The sequence below is a fragment of the Pseudoliparis swirei genome, chromosome 12, assembly GCF_029220125.1.
Source record: "Pseudoliparis swirei isolate HS2019 ecotype Mariana Trench chromosome 12, NWPU_hadal_v1, whole genome shotgun sequence".
Classification (NCBI taxonomy): domain Eukaryota; kingdom Metazoa; phylum Chordata; class Actinopteri; order Perciformes; family Liparidae; genus Pseudoliparis; species Pseudoliparis swirei.
Window position 1 is genome coordinate 8,754,692 of NC_079399.1, and position 19,309 is coordinate 8,774,000.

At 43.8% G+C, this 19,309-nt stretch overlaps 1 protein-coding gene across 1 annotated transcript in view; it reads right to left on the bottom strand.

Moving 5' to 3' along the window:
* Nucleotides 1–5,020: 5,020 nt before the first annotated feature.
* Nucleotides 5,021–19,309, bottom strand: part of kcnk2b (potassium channel, subfamily K, member 2b) — a 38,519-nt gene continuing 24,230 nt past the window's right edge. The window contains exons 4-6 of the mRNA XM_056428665.1: nt 13,828–14,014; nt 7,628–7,770; nt 5,021–5,377 (exon numbers count right to left, since the gene is read on the bottom strand). Coding sequence (XP_056284640.1) covers nt 5,021–5,377; nt 7,628–7,770; nt 13,828–14,014 — 687 coding nt within the window. The remainder of the gene's footprint in view (nt 5,378–7,627; nt 7,771–13,827; nt 14,015–19,309) is intronic.

Sequence of the window (19,309 nt, forward strand, 5' to 3'; positions counted from 1 at the left end):
TTGAGAGGCGGAGAGGTGACGTGCATTGTCACTCTCTATCTTGAGAGTCATCAAGTCCCCCGCCAGTTTGCTTTAAGGAAAACCGTCACGGACGTCAATCAGAGGGAACTCTGTTGCAGATTGCACGTCGTATTTTTCTGTAATTTGTGCACAAGGAAATAGAGGACAATAAAATAAAAGGATCCCTCTGTACAGGAATCTTAAACATGTACGGTATGATGGAAAAGTATAAGTGAGGGTGTCAGTGAGAAGCCGTCTGGGGCCACGTGGTGCTTGTTGTTACCCATGAAGAACATTTTGTGACTCCATCCAGGTCCATTTTCAAGCAGTGACTGTCATCTTGTTCATGGTTTATTTAATAAGGGACAGTGCACATTGATAAAAACATTGCATTATTATTGAGTTGCACGTGGTTTATCTGTGCTTCCAAGTGCTGTATAATTATTTATGAAAAATAAAAGTCTTGTGTGGCAACTCGCCATGACAAATGACTAGAAACACTTTAATGTAGGAATGTAATACGCTCGTGCAAAATATTGTTGAGTTTTGTGTGTTCAGACCAGCTGTTCGGATCGTTTAAAGAAGGACAAAGAGAGCAACTTCTAGGGCTAAAACTCCACTGAAACACCAACACCTACACTGTATTGATCCTACGAACAAATATTGCAGTTGTAGCTAAAGAATTACAAATTACATTTAACTGTTAAAAACATAAACGTCGAGTTAAATGCGCTGTTATTACCAGGAACATGGGGTTTGTAGTTCTGTCAATCATTGATATACACTTTCCTCCCACCATAAATACTATAAATGTGTATTAATCTGCAGCTAAAATTAGTCTCCAAATACTCTCGTTACTACAACTTCAGTAACATTTGCAAAACACTATTGTGACCATGCAGCTGCTCGGAGCTATTAGTTAGCCATTATTACAACGGTAAAGTTCTGAACCATTTAAAAAAAGAAAATTTGGGCTCTAAATGGACTGAAACAGAAATAAGAAAATATTGAGAATAAAATATAAAAAAGTCAAATATAAATTTACGCCATACGTGTTCAAGAGCTGAAAGAAAACTGCTACCGTGGGTGCTTTTTGCATATAAAATATTTTATTTTAAACCTTCTGAAAAGTTAGTCATGATTTGAGGTGATATATAGCAACATTTACATATTAACATATGAACATACCGGGAAACAAATGGTTGCCATACTGTTCTCAAAAGCAAAGCCTGAAATTATAGAAACATCTGATCTATAACACTAGAAGTAACATTTAAAGAGACATGCAACACTTGTTGAAATCATGTTGATTTTTATAAAATATGCAACCTACATGACCGGTTTTACAGATGGGTTTATTGGGAATTTAATTTCAGGCAAAAATGTGAATAAAAAAATATTTGTCATACCAACAAAAGATGATAAATGGATATTGATGCACATCTTTATTATGACCATCTGATGATTATGACTCTGATTGCTACATAATCATATTCTTATGGCATCGTGCTTTTCTTGAACTAAGGGGGCTTCAAAAATCATACTGAGCTAATTGAACTCCTTTGCATACATGAATCACAATGTTAGTGAATGTGTTTACAAAAACAATGAGGCTCATCTCTGCAGACATGAATGAATAGGTACAGTCAACATGCTTGAACTGGGATATGAATGCAGCCACAGACTTAATTAAAATGTCGCTCTAGGCGACTCAAAGAAGAGGATGCCCTGGGAAAATGCTGTGGGTGGAAATTAAATTGGTTTTATCGAACCCCACTGCACACACACACACACACACACACACACACATACCCACACACGGATATTCCTCACACGTGTGAGGCCTGACATATTACATAACGCTGCATCGACAACACTCCTTGACTTTCTCTGCGCTGACATCTCGCCTCTCAGTTGCTGTCAATCACACGGCCGACTGGGAGAAAGCAACAGGACAACGTCTTCCCCCCCCCCCCCCCCCCCGGGAAACCCAGCACTACTTTCTTTCAGTGTGTTGCACGTCAACATACACGGTTTAAATGCTTGATAGACAGCTGATGACCTCACAGTACAGCCAGTGAGTGGACTCTCTCAGGATAACTATTTTAAGGAAACTAGTGTTTTTACAACAGAACCAGAGAGCACACTTGTCATCCTGTCCTGGACTGGGCTGCACCAGCTGTTTGTAAATGCATTGCTAACTTTGTGTATAAAATGAGTCCTGATTTCATAAAACGTGTTTCATAACAAGAGAAACCAATTTATTATCAATTTGTCAAGGCGGATGTTGTTTGCTGGAATATTATCGAAATCGGTTGCTCAAAAACAGTTTATACCTTCTATTAAACTTTACAAAAGTAAACATTGTTTTATTTATACATGCATGTATTGGTAAATGTGTTTTATAATTAGTAGTGGGTAAAGGCAGTTTAAAGTGAAATATCAGATAATGCTATATTAGTTGGCATTATTTGGTTATTTAGTCGAACTGTTTTGGCGTTAAGTTGTTTTCAACCAGATGGTTTGTTACACAGAACAGTCTGAGAAGTCATTATAAACTTTACAAAAATACTTGGCAGGTGATTGAATGAACCATCACTAAAAACCTTTCATGATTTTGTTGCTCTTCTTTCAATAAAGAAATACTCTCCATTTGTAAAATAACTGATGTTATTGTACTTTCTATACTAACCTCTTTTAGTTTTGAACAAACATCTGCCTCATTGTTTTTATTCTCACACACACCTAAACCTCGCCCGTAGCCATGGTAACGACTCACAGGATGCTGTTTGGTCCGCTGTATGTTGAATCATTTGTGAAACGTGATTCCAAACCTTCAGTCGGCAGCGTGTCGGTCAGACGCGTTGACCATGCTACATTAACTATTTAAATTCTTTCATCTAAATCGGTAATTTTGTAACACAAGTGTTAAATCAGTTCATTAGTACACGTGAGTCAATATTGAGTAAAGATGATGATCTTGTGGTGGTTGCCAGTCCGGAGCACATACATTACAGACATGCTGTAGAGCAGGTTGAATGGGGTCAAATTAATCCTAAAGGGAGGTGTATTGATTCGGTCAAAATACCCTAAAACAAACAAGGTTAAAAGCTTGTGCAACTAGTTCCTCTCACACACATTACACACATTATGTATAGCAGGTGTTAGGTTGGTTTGACACATCTCTGTCTTGCACACTGTGTTGTAAATATATGGTATGCTACAAATTATAAAATATCACTATAAATTGTATTGAAAATATTACAACATATCCTGCTGAATAACGCCATAAAACAGATAATCCGAGACATTCCAAGCTGGAAACACCAGAACCTAAATTATCATTATGTGTCCTCATCCTTATTTTTTAAACGAGCGAGGTATTAAAGTAAGATATTAACTGTGATATGACATTCCTACCAATTTAACATTTTAAATCAACACCATACAGCCAAAAAGAGGCATTTATGTCAATCAAATCTTCTATTTCTATATGATGCATACCTCTAGAGTCTCGATAGAATAAAGGATAATGGATCTCAGACAAAATAAAGCCATCTCATCATAACCAGCTATAAATATTCCTGAACTGTGTAGGTAGTGTTGAGAGCTGCAACATAAAAGGCAGATTGGTAAGGATGCAGTATGCTTCACAACCAGGGCTTTCATTGCTACAGGACATACATGCTGGAATTTATTTCCAATTTAAAAAATCATACAGTGTTGACGCATCAAGCTTAATCTTTCAATTTCATGAAGAAAAACAAAAACAGGGGGTTAGATTTCTATAAATGACAGAAAGCACTTGTGTTAACCTTGATCACACCAAAGACCTGATTCCTCTGTGAGAAAAAACAGATCTTACTTTGGTATAAGGGAGAAGGAAGTCTGATCAGTGAGCCTGGCACTGCGTGGTTAATGTAACTCTCAGCACATTAAGACGGGAAAGAAACGGCTAAATCACACTGGCAGATAACAGTGGTATTGACCCAGGTTGTAAGAAACAGTTCATCCATGCACACTGTCGACTCCTCTTAAAAAGAGCTACATGTCCCCTCCATCGATTTGCCTCTTCCTCATACTTTATTACTACTGTGCTCATATTTAACCAGTATGAGTGGACAGACAGCAAAGCTCAGTTCTTCATGCGTCACCATCCTCACATGTTCAGTGTGGTTTTCAGAAAGGCACAAGTGGGTTATTCCTTAGGGTGAAGAGCTGAGCGTCAGTCATGGAGGAACAAAAGTGTCAACATTCATCTCGTTAGCGAAGGACAGACGGACAGGCAAACGCAAGGCATATGAATTCATGCTGGAAGAAGTGTCAATTTAAAAGAAAAAGCCACATTCCGTAGTGTTGGCACAGGACTGCTGCCTCTTTAAGAAGAAGAAGTAGAAGAAGAAGAAGTGTTCATTGAGTGTTTTAGCATTATGGATCCTCTTTATCTGATGCAGATACCAGAGTAGTTCAACAAGAGATGAGCACAGATACATCTATTGCTTTCTAAGTTTGATGAATGCATTCATTAATGTGTGTTTACAGACTTGTTGTGGGTATTTGAGGAAGTTGTCCGGTGAGTGGCCACCTCAATATGGGCTTTCATTCCCTTCCTGCTCAGGAGATCATTGTATATATTTTTTAATTCATGCCTTTGATACAATCATTTGTTCCAGTTTGTAGCGCGCCTCTGACTCGGCTCGATCCCTCACGCTGCTGTGGATCACGTTGGCACACGCACATTGACAGGAAGTCGTCCTCCCATACGGAATGAATTGAACCCGTGAGCGAGCGCATCCTTAGAGTTTCAATCACGCAGCTTGAAGACTGATCTGTGTTTAAGTCACTCTCAAGGTTGTACGTCAACGATTGGAGCACAATCCGCTCAATGAGTGCACGTGGGCACCTTATCACAGAGGCTCAATCAATGAGCACGAAAGTGTGTGTGTGTGTGTGTGTGTTTTAAAGCTCGGTCCGCTACCAGATGTACTTCGCTCAATTCACAGAATTTTTAGGCCGCTCTTCATTTGAAATTTTCGATGATGGCGATCTCCTGCCGGTCAGCGTACTCCGGGCTGAGGCCGTTCAGGTAGAGGCTGCCATTCCTGGCCAGGCCCCCCGTGATGGGACTGAGGGAGAGAGTCAAGTTGGGGTAGGCCTCTCTGTCCTCGCACAGGCTGCAGGACAGCGCCCTCTTGCCAGGGGTCATCTCCTGGTTGAGGGCCGTGTTCATTCCCAGCTCGGACGACAGCTTGCGCTTGATGGATGCGGCGCGTTGGAATTTGTCATAGATGTCAACGCTGAGTCGTCGCCGGGTCTCTTTGAACTCTGCCGACACGTTCGCTGTCCACTCGGCCGCGTGAGCTCGAAACTCCCCAACCTGCAGAGGGAGAGGCTGAATGTTGATGTCTGCAGGTGATCGAGCACCACCGGTCAGTCTCATACTGTAAAATCCACTATAATATCCAAAAATGTTACAATTTGAGCACGCATGCTAAAGAAACATACTGGTGGGAGGCATTAAAAGTTGATTATTCAAGTAATGATTACAAAGCCATATCTGCCTGGAGATAAGAAACATGAGTGGTGTGTTGTAGAAAATAGAGAATGCAGTTCGGGGGCTAAAATACCTATATAGTCTTTTTACATTGTTAACCATCAAGAAACATAGACATCATTGCATTCTTTACTCAACCATAGAAACGTTCTCTCTCAATAAGAGTTCACAGCCTCCGCAGCGGCACCCCAAATTATGCCTGTGCAAGGACTCCATATCGCCCCCGTTTTCTTATGTTATGTGGAATAAAGAAATAAGATGTGCACGTTGCTGGTTTATGCAGGAGTCCTGCATGGATGTGTGGTTCTCTCTATCCTGTTTACAAATAAACAATGAACCTGCCAGAACAGCGAGGTATCTCATTACTCAACTGCAGCCACTGGAAACACAGCAAACAGTCAATCCAACAAGATGACATCTTCTACACCTGTGCCTCCTGGTTTCCTTTGTGTTTCCTCCTACACCTTTGCTTTCCATTCCCCCCGTGTTTCCTTCTACACCCGTGTATGGGGTCAGATCAGTCCCAATAATTGCAAATGCACACAGAGAGACTCTCTGAAAACATGAAGATTCACAATGCACAGAACAATTCACAAATATATTCAATTTGCAAATGCATGCAGAACGATTCACGAATACATTCCAATGCACACAAAAATAAGTTCCAATGTGGATTTCTATGTATTTATGTGTGGATCGCACTGCATTGTTTGTTGATCGCTACACACTTGCGCACAGATTTGTGAGACTCCCCTGGCGTGGCTCAATCTGTAAATACATTTTTTTCAACATGGACCTATCTGTAGCCAATCAGATGTTGTCCCGCCTTAGAGGGGCGGGGCTTATCTCGGTGGCTCGCATTTACAGATTGAGCCACGCCAGGGGAGTCTCATAGATCCGTGCGCAAGTGTGTCGTGATCCACAAGCAAATGCAGTGTGATCCACAAATAAAAACAAATAAATACACAAACAAATAGACAAATCCACATAGAAATGCATAAATATATTTGTGATTTTTCTTTTACATTTATAGAAATTGTAATTTGTAACATGTGCATTTGATGTATTTAATGTCGATTTAATATATTTGTGAATTGTTCTGTGCGCATTTGTGAATCTTCGTGTGCATTTGCAATTATTTAGACTGATCTGACCCCATACCCGCACCTCCTGTTTCCCCTATCTGTGTGAGTGAGTGAGTGTGAGAGAGTGTGTGTGTGTGTGTGGTGTAGCCGTGACTCCTCTGGTCTCCTCCTGATTACGACTCAGTCCAGTCTGCTCAGCTTCCTTCCATCTTCTCCTCCACCCTGCAGTATATCAACCCTATCTCATTTCCAGATCCTCGTTGTAACCACGGTGATCGTCAGAGGTTCTGGTCTGCTCAGTGTTGTGTATTCTGCCTCGCCAGCTCATTCCACACTCCGCCTGCCCTGCTCAGCCATCCACCATCGCCCTCTTGCAATTATCACCACCAATTATCTATGAAAAAAACCTTCTAACTTGATTTACTTCCATATTCATGTCTGCAATTTGTGTCAGAGACAATCCAGCATGTTTCAATAGAGCTTGTTGGTTTTCATATGTTTCACACTGATGTCATAAGGATTTTATACATTAACATCTAAGCACCACAACAAAAAAACATGTTATGCTCATAGGCTTATATTTGAGAAAAGCGTATTCTTATATTTTCTTTCTTGTATCTTAACATAATTGCATTTGGGGCCTTTTCAACCACAACATTAGTAAGCGGGAGACAGTGAGTCCCTTTTAAAGTCACTTTATTTATCTATGTAGTCAATTACGGTGACACATTGTTTCATGTGAAGTAGTTCAACAACTTATTTGTACAATATTTTTTGGTCTTTGGTAAAACATTTGGTTTATCTGAAGAGTTGGATTTTGATTAGTAAAAAACAAATGTAGAAGGCAACCCTCCCAACGTCCTCTCCACCTTTCTGTGAACGACCTCGAGATGAAAGTCAATGTTTCCTCCTCTACAGGAAAGAGGTTTCTTACCTCCCACTTGTGTCCTCTCAGGTGTTACATAACTCACAGCACATTGGCACGTACCTCCTCTTTAGTTTTCTTGGAGATGACCCGGAACCAGTCTCCTATCATGCTGAGCACAGCGGCAAAGTACGCCAGGCCCACCAGAATCCAGAACAAAACCACAGGCTTGTAGTAGTTAAGAAACTCTGGATTCTCCAACCCACCTGCAGAACCAAAGATACAACAAGTCTGTTACACAATCCATCGGTTACATGTGTTACTGAAACAAATCCTCCTGAGGGGAAGAACAAAAACAAGCAGGCTTGTCTGAAGAGCGATGAGGCCTGATGCCATCCGTGAAGTCAGGTGACTACAGCGAGACTTCAACTTTCCACGTGGATCATTTAATGAGCCGTTGTTTTAGAGAGCCGCCATGTTTCTCTGCTGTCGGGTTGCCTTTAATTGCCCCTGTGTTTTGCCTCAATCCTAACTGAGGCCATTATAAAGGAACATATAGACCATAATGAGGGAGGACATGATAATCAGTAAGAAGAAAATGGCATTTATTAAATTAAATATTCAGGAACTGTTGTTTCCTGTATAAATCATTGTTCCTTTAAGCAACATTGTAAAAGCTTGACAAATACATCATAATTACCTCAATGATATAGAAATGAGCTCCATTTAGTGTTTTCTTTTCCTGTATATTATTCTAAATATTTTGTTCAGTGAGACAAAAATAACGCCTCTTTAGAGAGACTGAATGTTAGAGAATGTCTTGATGAGGGAACAAAGTGTATCAGGATGAAAGTTAAAGGTTTTGACCATGAGTCGTAATAAATATATGTGTGACATGAGTCCTTATATCAGCTGCATGGTCTCATTGTGCCTTATCTTCATAATACAAGTCCTATCCACATGTACGCCTTCAGTAGATAACAACCGTTACATCACCAGTTTCACTAACGGGCTTACTCTACGCCACCTGTGCCAACTCCAGTAGCTACAGTAATCTAATCTATAATCATTAGGCCCGCTTTGGGAAGTTTAATCGAGCAGCTAATTATTTGGGATTATCCCGTCCCGTTGTGTTTATAAAGCCGGTCAAATCAAGCAAATAGCATATTTAAAAGGTTTTAGGCGGGTTTAACCTGTTTTAGTTCTTTTTTTGCATGGGATGACTGATAAAAATCACAGCAATTTATGTGTTGAATGTTAAGTATTCTATTAATTGTTACTCTATTAACTGATTTTCCCAGCTGCTCCAGAACGCATCATCTCACTCTTCCGGTAAGCTCTGGTTGCCAGCTCAGCAGCGAGAATGACTTCTTCTTCTCCCCCTCCCGCTCCCTCTTGCTCAGTGTGTCTCATGTATAGTTATCCCTCTGCCTCCCTTAATGATAACGATACATGCAACAAGTGTAGTTTATTTGCTAGGTTGGAGGCAGGTCTAAGTGGGTTAGATGCACGGCTCCGCTATCGAAGCTCAGACAGCTATGCTAGTTAGCCCGCCCTCTCCCGTAGTCGGCGTGGAGCTACAGTCAGCTGATAGCTGTTCCCCGGCGGTAACCGTGCAGCCGGGTGGTTGGGTAACTGTTCGCAGGAGTAGTAAGTCTACACAGAAGCCCGCTGTGCACCAACCACTTCACGTTTCGAACCAGTTTTCCCTGCTCAGCGACACGCTGAGGAACACACCCTGGTTATCGGGAGCTCTATAGTCAGGAACGTGAAAATAGCGAAGCCGCGGACCAGAGTCGTGTGCCTCCCGGGGGCCAGAGCGGGCGACGTGGAGTCTTGTTTGAAGCTGCTGGCTAAGGACAAGCGGAGATACAGTCAGATTGTAATACACGCCGGTGGTAATGACGCCCGAGCCCGTCGGTCGGAAGTCACTAAAATTAATGTGGAATCGGTGTGTGCTTATGCCAAGACGTTGTCGGACACCGTAATTTTCTCTGGCCCTCCCAAATTTGCTGACTGACGAATTGTATAGCCGAATGTCTTCTTTCAACCGCTGGCTGTCGAGGTGGTGCCCAGCGAATAATGTGGGCTACGTAGACAACTGGAAGACTTTCTGGGGAAAGCCTGATCTGATGAGGAGAGACGGCATCCATCCCACGTTGGACGGAGCGCGTCTCATTTCTGCGAATATGACCAAGTTGATCACTGGACTTATTCCATGACAACCCAGGGTTCAGATCAGGAACCGGGAGCAGAGTTGTAGTTTAACACCCTTCTCTGCTCTTCCATTCGAGCAGTTACCCACCCATGACTCTAGAGTAGAGACTGTGTCTGTCCCACGGCCACTTCAATTAAATAAATCAAAAGTAAGCAGAAGAGGAGTCGTACACAATAACCTTATACAAGTTAACACCATTATTTCAGCAGTGCAACAAAACAGGTCTATTAAATGTGGTCTCCTAAATATTCGATCTCTGTCATCTAAAGCTGTGTTACTAAATGATTTAATATCAGATAATCACATTGATTTATGTTGCCTAACTGAAACCTGGCTGAGCCATGAAGAATATGTCTGCCTGAATGAATCGACTCCTCCAAGTCATATTAATACTCACATTCCTCGAGGCACCAGTCGAGGAGGTGGAGTAGCAGCCATCTTTGAATCGAGCCTATTAATTAATCCTCAACCAAAATTACACTACACCTCATTTGAAAGCCTTGTTCTTTGTCTTTCACATCCAACCTGGAAAACACTACAGCCAATTCTATTTGTGATTCTGTACCGGCCACCAGGTCCATATTCAGAGTTTATATCTGAATTCTCAGAATTTATATCAAGTTTGGTTCTTAAAACTGATAAAGTTATTATTGTTGGAGATTTTAATATCCATGTGGATGTTGATAATGATTGCCTTAGTGCTGCATTCATCTCCTTGTTGGACTCGATTGGCTTCTGTCAAAGAGTGCAGAAACCCACTCACAGCTTTGGCCACACGCTTGATCTTGTTCTTACTTATGGCGTTGACATTGAGCATTTGAACGTCTTCCCACAGAATCCTCTTCTGTCAGACCACAACCTCATAACTTTTGAATTTATACTACCGGGTGTACTCCGTTAGTCAAAAGTTTCTACACCAGATGTCTAACTGACAGTGCTGTAGCTAAATTTAAAGAAGCGATTCCTTCTGTATTTGATTCGATACCACGTCTCAATATAACAGAGGACTCCTGGTCTAACTTTAGTCCGTCCCAGATTGATCATCTTGTTGATAGTGCCACAGGCTCTCTGAGAATGACACTGGACTCGATAGCCCCTCTGAAGAAGAAGACAGTGAGGAAGAGGAGGTTTGCTCCCTGGTATAACCCTCAGACCCGCAAACTGAAGCAGACGTCACGAAAGCTTGAACGCATATGGCGTTCAACTAATCTCGAAGAATCCCGCTTAGTTTGGCGAGATAGTCTTAAAACATATAAGAAGGCCCTCCGTAATGCCAGAGCAGCCTATTACTCATCAATAATAGAAAAAAATAAAAACAACCCCAGGTTTCTCTTCAGCACTGTAGCCAGGCTGACAGAGAGTCACAGCTCTGTGGAGCCGAGCATTCCTATAAACCTCAGTGGTAATGACTTTATGAACTTCTTTAATGAAAAGATTTTAACTATTAGGGACAAGATTAATATTCTCTTGCCCATAACCAGTGCCAATCTGTCCTCAAGTGGAATGGCCTCTGAAACCGCTGTATGCCCTGGTGTATATTTGAGGGCTTTTCTCCCATCAACCGTGACCAATTATCTTCAACGGTTTCTACTTCGAACACGTCTACCTGTCTCTTGGACCCCATCCCGACGAGGCTGCTTAAAGACGTTTTGCCTTTAATTGGCGGCTCTCTATTAGATATTATCAATGTGTCTCTGCTAACAGGCCACGTACCACACTCCTTCAAAGTGGCTGTTATTAAACCTCTCCTGAAGAAGCCCACTCTGGATCCAGAGGTGTTGGCTAACTACAGACCGATCTCTAACCTCCCCTTCCTCTCCAAGATCCTTGAGAAAGTGGTCGCAAATCAGTTGTGCGACTTTCTACATCATAATAGTTTATTTGAGAAATTTCAATCAGAATTTAGAAAACACCACAGCACCGAGACAGCACTGGTGAAAATTACAAATGACCTCTTAATGGCAGCAGATAAAGGACTCCTCTCTGTCCTGGTCTTGTTAGATAGACCTTAGTGCTGCATTCGACACCATTGACCATGACATCCTATTACAGAGACTGGAGCAGTCGATTGGCATTTCAGGCACGGCACTAATTTGGTTTAAATCCTATTTATCAGATCGATCTCAGTTTGTATTTGTAAACGATGACGCCTCGATAACCACCAACGTTAATCACGGAGTTCCACAAGGTTCTGTGCTTGGACCAATTTTATTTACTTTATACATGCTTCCTTTGGGCAATATTATCAGGAAACACTCCATAAACTTTCATTGTTATGCAGATGATACTCAACTATATTTATCGATAAAACCAGAGGAGAGCAACCAACTCGGTAAAATTCAAGCATGTCTTAAAGACATAAAACATGGATGACCTGCAACTTCTTGATGTTAAACTCAGACAAAACCAAGTAATTTTAATCGGCCCTGAGCACCTCAGAGATCAATTATCTGGTGATGTGGTTTCTGTAGACGGCATTGCCCTAGCATCCAACACCACTGTAAAGAATCTTGGCGTTATCTTTGATCGACTTGTCCTTTAACTCCCACGTAAAGCAAATCTCAAGGACTGCATTCTTTCATCTACGTAATATTTCAAAAATCAGGCACATCTTGTCTCAAAAAGATGCAGAAAAATTGGTTCAGCGTTCGTTACTTGAGACTGGATTACTGCAACTCCTTATTATCAGGCTGCTCTAATAAATCTCTTAGGTCCCTCCAGTTGATCCAGAATGCTGCAGCTCGTGTTCTCACTAAAACTAAGAAAAGAGATCACATCACTCCTGCACTAGCTGCTCTGCACTGGCTCCCAGTAAAATCAAGAATCACTTTTAAAATTCTTCTCTTAACGTACAAAGCCTTGATTGGTGATGCACCATCATATCTTAAGGAGCTTGTAGTACCATATTGCCCCACTAGAGAGCTACGCTCACTAAATGCGGGACTCCTTGTAGTTCCTAGAGTCTTAAAAAGTAGAATGGGAGCCAGAGCCTTCAGTTATCAAGCTCCTCTTTTATGGAACCAGCTTCCAATTTCAGTCCGGGAGGCAGACACAGTCACCTCGTTTAAGAGTAGACTGAAGACTTTCCTCTTTGACAGAGCTTATAGTTAGGGCTGAATCAGGTTTGTCCTGGTCCAGCCCCTTGATATGCTGCTATAGGCTTATAGCTGCCGGGGGACGTTTTAGGATGCACTGAGTACCTATCTCCTCTTTTTTCTCTCCTTAAGGATGAATTTTCATCTCTCAATCACACATTACTAACTCTGCTTTCTCCCCGGAGTCCTTTTGACTTCACGTCTCATGGGGTCATCGGACCCTATGAGACGGCATAGATCCTATCTGCCTGATGGATCATCGAGGTCTGGGTCGTGGAATTCCTGCTCCTGACTACGCCACTGTCCTGTTGAGACTCCGCCCACTGTTGAGACTCCGCCCACTCCTCCTCCCCACCGCCATCTGCCTGATGGATCGTGGAGGTCTCCATCGTGGAATATGCCTACTATGAACTATTCATACACTCTGTCATATTCATTGAATGTATTTAAACTCTAAATCTGTCCTTCTGTACACATTACATCTATTGCATCTGTCCATCCTGGAGAGGGATCCTCCTCTGTTGCTCTCCTGCAGGTTTCTTCCCTTTTTTTCCCCCTGAAGGGTTATTTGGGAGTTTTTCCTGGTCCGATGTGAGGTTTTGGGGCAGGGATGTCTATGTGTACAGATTGTAAAGCACTCCGAGACAAATTTGTAATTTGTGAAATTGGGCTATACAAATAAACTGAATTGAATTGAATTGAATCATTCTGATTGTTGTTATGACATGTTGATTTAAAGTGCTATTATGAGAGTGTGTAAAAACACGTTTTGATAGTAGTAAGTATGTATTTCAGGTTCAGCAGATGGGAGAAGCAGATAGCAGGTTTAAGGTACATTTAAAAAGAACTGTCACAACACATGTTACATAATGTGAAGGAGAGAATATAGCACATCAGCTGAGTCAGACTGGCGGACTATAAACTATAAAACTATAAATACACTGATTCTAAAACATAAAAGTACAAAAAAGCCCTATAAATTCGAAAGAAAATCGAGCAACCTTTTTCACCGGCGACAAAGTCTCCGAAGCCAATCGTGGTGAGCGTGATGACGACAAAGTAGATGGACTCGAGCGTGCTCCAGCCCTCTATCTGCTTGAAGATGACGACTGGCAGAGCCACGAAGATGAGGCACCCGAACAGGATGAAGATCAGCGTGGAGATGACGCGGATCTTCGTCTGGCTGACTTTCCACTTCTGGTGGGAGATAAAAGAATTGTTGATACGGTGAATGGATGATTCATCCCCACATGAAATGCTCAGCAGGGCGAGTGCAGGTTGATGGTGTTGTGTGTTCATGAATGTAATTAGTGGTGTAATACAGTAGGTATAAGCAATTTCTTGTGGACGTGCGGCCCGTTGCCCAATTCCTAACATCCCAACGGCTTTTTCTTTCTTCCTTCTTTTCTGCTCACTTCCTTCGACCTCCTTCAACGAATACATCCGCTGTATTCTAACATCGGTTTGTCAGTCTGCCAATCTCATGTGACGTCGCTTTTGCTGTCAGAAAAAAAGAGACTTGCGTGCGGAGAGGTGATGAGGGACGTGACATGCCTGCCTCACATGTGCTGTAATATGGACAAACTTAGGAAATATTTCACATGCAGCCATAGTCGCAGCTCGACTGTAATGGATTCATTGCGGCCATCGCCTGTGCTGTCGCTACGACGGCTTACATTCCACAGCCCTTCTTTTGCATCACAGCTGGAACACGAGGTTACATTCGGCATGCTGCTGTTTTCATCTGCTTCCTTTTCACTTGAGGGCCCGGCGTTCAGCTGGTATACCCAGTGCACGGTGCTCTTTTCCCTCCAAGTTATGTAAGCCCCACAGCACAAGGGCCTCGGGGAGGGGGGGGGGGGGGGCATGAAGAGCAGGCGGACCTCATTGCTCAGTCTGTGATGTCTCATGCAGTTCAGTGGCGTACAGTTTGAAGACCTACACTGAGCAAATGAGCTCAAGACAAAGTATTCATCGGAATCTCCTTTCCTGCTCAAATGAACACGCAAATAAATTGACTCCTTTTTTGTGTGCATCTCTCTCTCATTGTACGTACAGGGAAATTGAAATATCACAGACGAACAAGGACATCAAAGATGAAAAAGAATAGACAAGTTAATATATTCCAAAAAGGCTTTGTGGAGAAGAGGGGGTCATTTCAGCCAGCAGCGTAACCACCCAGCATCCTTACCGCCCGGCAACGTTACTACCCAGCTTCCTTACCGCCCAGCATCCTTACCGCCCGGCAACGTTACCGCCCAGCATCCTTACCGCCCAGCATCCTTACCGCCCGGCAACGTTACCGCCCGGCAATGTTACCGCCCAGCATCCTTACCGCCCAGCATCCTTACCGCCCAGGATCCTTACCGCCCAGCATCCTTACCGCCCGGCAACGTTACCGCCAAGCATCCTGACCGCCCAGCATCCTTACCGCCCGGCAACGTTACCGCCCGGCAATGTTACTGCCCAGCATCCTTACCGCCCGGCAACGTTACCGCCCAGCATCCTTACCGCCCGGCAACGCTACCGCCCAGCATCCTTACCGCCCGGCAACGTTACCGCCCAGCATCCTGACCGCCCAGCATCCTTACCGCCCAGCATTCTAACTGCCCGGCAACGTTACCGCCCAGCATCCTTACCGCCCAACATCCTTACCGCCCGGCATCGCTACCGCCCGGCAGCGTTACCGCCCGGCATCGCTACCGCCCGACATCGCTACCGCCCGGCAGAGTTACCGCCCGGCAGCGTTACTGCCCGGCATCCTTACCGCCCAGCATCCTTACCGCCCAGCATCCTTACCGCCCGGCAGCGTTACCGCCCAGCAGCGACTTCAGCAGCTGCTTCAGTCCCTTTGTTTCCAGCAAGCTGACGACCTGATTCCTTCTCCCCATAGGGGGAGGCCACGGTCATAATCAACCGGTTGCTTCAGAGTATCTGGTGTCTTGAAAAAAATGCTGTGGTTGTGCTTTTATACTGACTTTACTGGACAATAATTAGCATTTTATCCAACTTTCATCAGGGCAATATTGGTGTTCCAGCCCTGCACCCAGGGCTGGATAGGCCATCTGGCATACCGGGCAAATGCCCGCTGGGCCGCGGTAGTTTTGGGCCGAGCCGGCCGGTCCAAAAAAAAACAAAAAAAAAATTTTTTTTTGGACCGGCCGGCCCGAAAATATCGCGGCCCGGCCGAAAGCTACCATCGAATGGCCCATAAATCGGGGACAGCGGCCCATTGGTCCATTTTCTATACAGACACAGGGCTGGCCCAATCAACAGAGAGAGAGGTTGGGGGTTTACGACGAGACCTCTGTCTGACTTCGGTGCTGCTGAGCCTGGATACTTGAGAGATGGAGGGGAAAAAAGCACAAAAACGGAAGGGAGGCTGGGAAAAAATTATAGAGAGAAAGAAAAGGAGACTCGAGGCAGATACTGCCAAATGTGTCAACATTAGGGACATGTTTGCTGCTGCTGCTCACAAGTTTAATGTTAACGTTACCACAGCACCAACAGGGTGAAGTGGTGGCTGGCAGAGAGGAGCAGGGGCAGCAGGGTACAGACACAGAGGAAGCAGGCCGAGTCAGCCTCTAACTTTAGTTGATCCGGTAAGGAAAATATAGCTACAGACTATAGCTACAGCTGGCTGACGTTACTACACAGCTAGCTTAGGCGTGCACACTTGGCGTTTTTTTTAAATGAAAAACTCCGGCCGGAGCGCTTTTTCAGGTAGAAAAAGACGCTGGCAACATTTGTTACAAAAAGCAGCCGAGAGCGTCTTTTGTTGTCATAACAATGTTACTACAACATTTTCGCGATAGTACAAAACGTTAAACAGGTGAATAAGCTAACTACCCAAGACAACAACACTGTCAACATGTTTGAATTCATGCACATATCAATAATCAGTTGATGTGTTTGTCGTAATGCACTTGATGACAATATAATTAGCTAGCTAGCCAACCACACAAGCTAGCCAACCTACTTGCTACGCTAGCTACCATTTAGCTTTTCAGCCGGACAGGTCTTGCTTGTGATTGGTCAGCTGTCAAAAAAGTGCTTGACGTAGCGTAGGGCGTTTTTCTCTGAGAAGTTTAACTTTTTTCAACTGGAAAAGACGCTATGAGCTGCAGAAAAAAATGCTACCGATGGTGGAGAAAAAAAGGCTCAGCACGGTCTACTCCATAGGATTATAGTAAAACGGACGCTGGCAGCTTAAAAAAATACCCATAGTGTGCACACACTGTTGTTGGGTGTCACATTTTCATATATGTTGAATGTTGTTTGTTTTAATGTGCGGAACTCAGGAAGAATAGCTGTCACCAAGATGGCAAATAAGTTAATGGGGATCCAATTCAACAAATAATCATTTTAGAGGGCTTATAAAGATGTCGATGTGTGATGCATGATGACTCCAGTGATGTCATTCAGTGACCTACAGTATGGCAACAAGAACAAAAAAGCTGCATTATTATTATTATTGTTATTGCAAAACTAACAAACATACAAAGAGAATAGATAGATAGATAGATAGATATATACTTTATTAATCCCCAAGGGGAAATTTGTCGTGACAGTAGCAGCAACACACAAGAATAAAAAACAAAACACAAAATATAAGAAACAGGGATGAAAGATATAATCAGAATCAGAATCAGAATCAGAAATGATAGATAGAAGTATACAAGTAAAATACAAAACAAAATATATATGTAAATATACAACACACATGCATACACAACACACAACAACACTGACAAATCAAATACAAAAATATTAAATATAGACAGAGTGCAAAAAGCAAAGTGTGTGTATGAGTGCAGAGCAAATGAAATGAAATGTGTGTGTATGTGTGTAGTGCAAACAAATGAGATGTGTGAAGTGCAGATCAACATAGTGTAAGTATTCAGTTATTGTTGTAGTTATTGCACTTTGATCTGGCAAGAGGTGATCTGTTATAGAGCCTCATAGCCGCCGGCAGGAATGTTCTCCTGTATCTGTCCTTGTGGCAGCGGAGCGTGAGGAGACGTCTGGAGAAAGTACTCCTCTGTCCCTGTAGGAGGTGGTGGAGAGGGTGGTCCGGGTTGTCCAATATGGACACAAGTTTCTTCAACGTCCTCCTCTCCACCACCTGTTCCAGGTGCTCCAGCTGGCAGCCGATGATGGAGCCAGCCTTCCTAACCAGTTTGTTGAGACGGCTGGTGTCACCGGCTCCGATGCTGCTCCCCCAGCAGACAATGGCAAAGTGCAGCACACTGGCGACAACCGACTGGTAGAATAACTCCAGCATTCTCTCGGCTCTGTCATTCGTTCGCATGGCTTCTCCTACCATAGCTATGCTGATGACACCCAACTGATCTTCTCGTTTCCACCGTCCGAAACACGGGTGGCGGCACGAATCTCTGCCTGTCTGACTGACATCTCTCAGTGGATGTCTGCTCACCACCTGAAGATCAACCCTGACAAGACTGAGCTACTATTCCTTCCAGGGAAAGGCTCCCCCACCCACGACCTGACTATCACCTTCAACAGCTCTGTGTTGGCCCCTACCCGGACTGCCAGGAACCTCGGGTGACACTCGACAGTCAACTCTCCTGACGGCCAACATCGCTGCGACGACGCGTTCCTGTAGGTACATGCTGCACAACATCAGGAGAATACGTCCTCTTCTTACTCAGAAGGCGGCGCAGGTTCTGATCCAGGCTCTGGTCATTTCACGCCTCGACTACTGCAACTCCCTCCTGGCTGGTCTACCTGCTAAGGCCATCCGACCCCTGCAGCTCATCCAGAATGCAGCAGCTCGACTGGTCTTCAGCCTCCCGAAATTCACCCACACCACTCCTCCGCTCTCTCCACTGGTTACCGGTGGCTGCTCGCATCCGCTTCAAAACACTGGTCCTGGCGTACCGTGCTCTAGACGGATCGGGCCCCGTCTACATCCGGGATATGGTCACACCGTACACCCCGGCACGTTAGCTCCGCTCGGCAACAGCCAATCGACTTGTGCCTCCTGCACCTCGAGCTAATCACTCGAAATCCAGACTGTTTGCTGTCCTGGCTCCTCAGTGGTGGAACGAGCTCCCCACTGACATCAGGACAGCAGAAAGTCTCTACATCTTCCGTCGGAGACTGAAAACACACCTTTTCCGACTATATCTGGATTAAAACACAGATTAGGATTTCAGTGGCACTTAGATAGCACTTACTTATGGTACTTTTGTAGTTCGACTATGTTGAGGAAATGTTACTTCCTGTATTCTTGTTGTTCTTAGTTTGTACTCTAGGTTGAAATGCACTTATTGTAAGTCGCTTTGGATAAAAGCGTCTGCTAAATGACATGTAATGTAATGTAATCTTGCTGCACACGTTGAAGGATCGAAGCTTTCTCAGGAAAAAGAGTCGACTCATCCCCTTCTTGTACACAGCGTTGATGTTGGCCTTCCAGTTCAGTCGGCCGTCGATGGAGACGCCCAGGTACTTGTACTCCTCCACCATGTC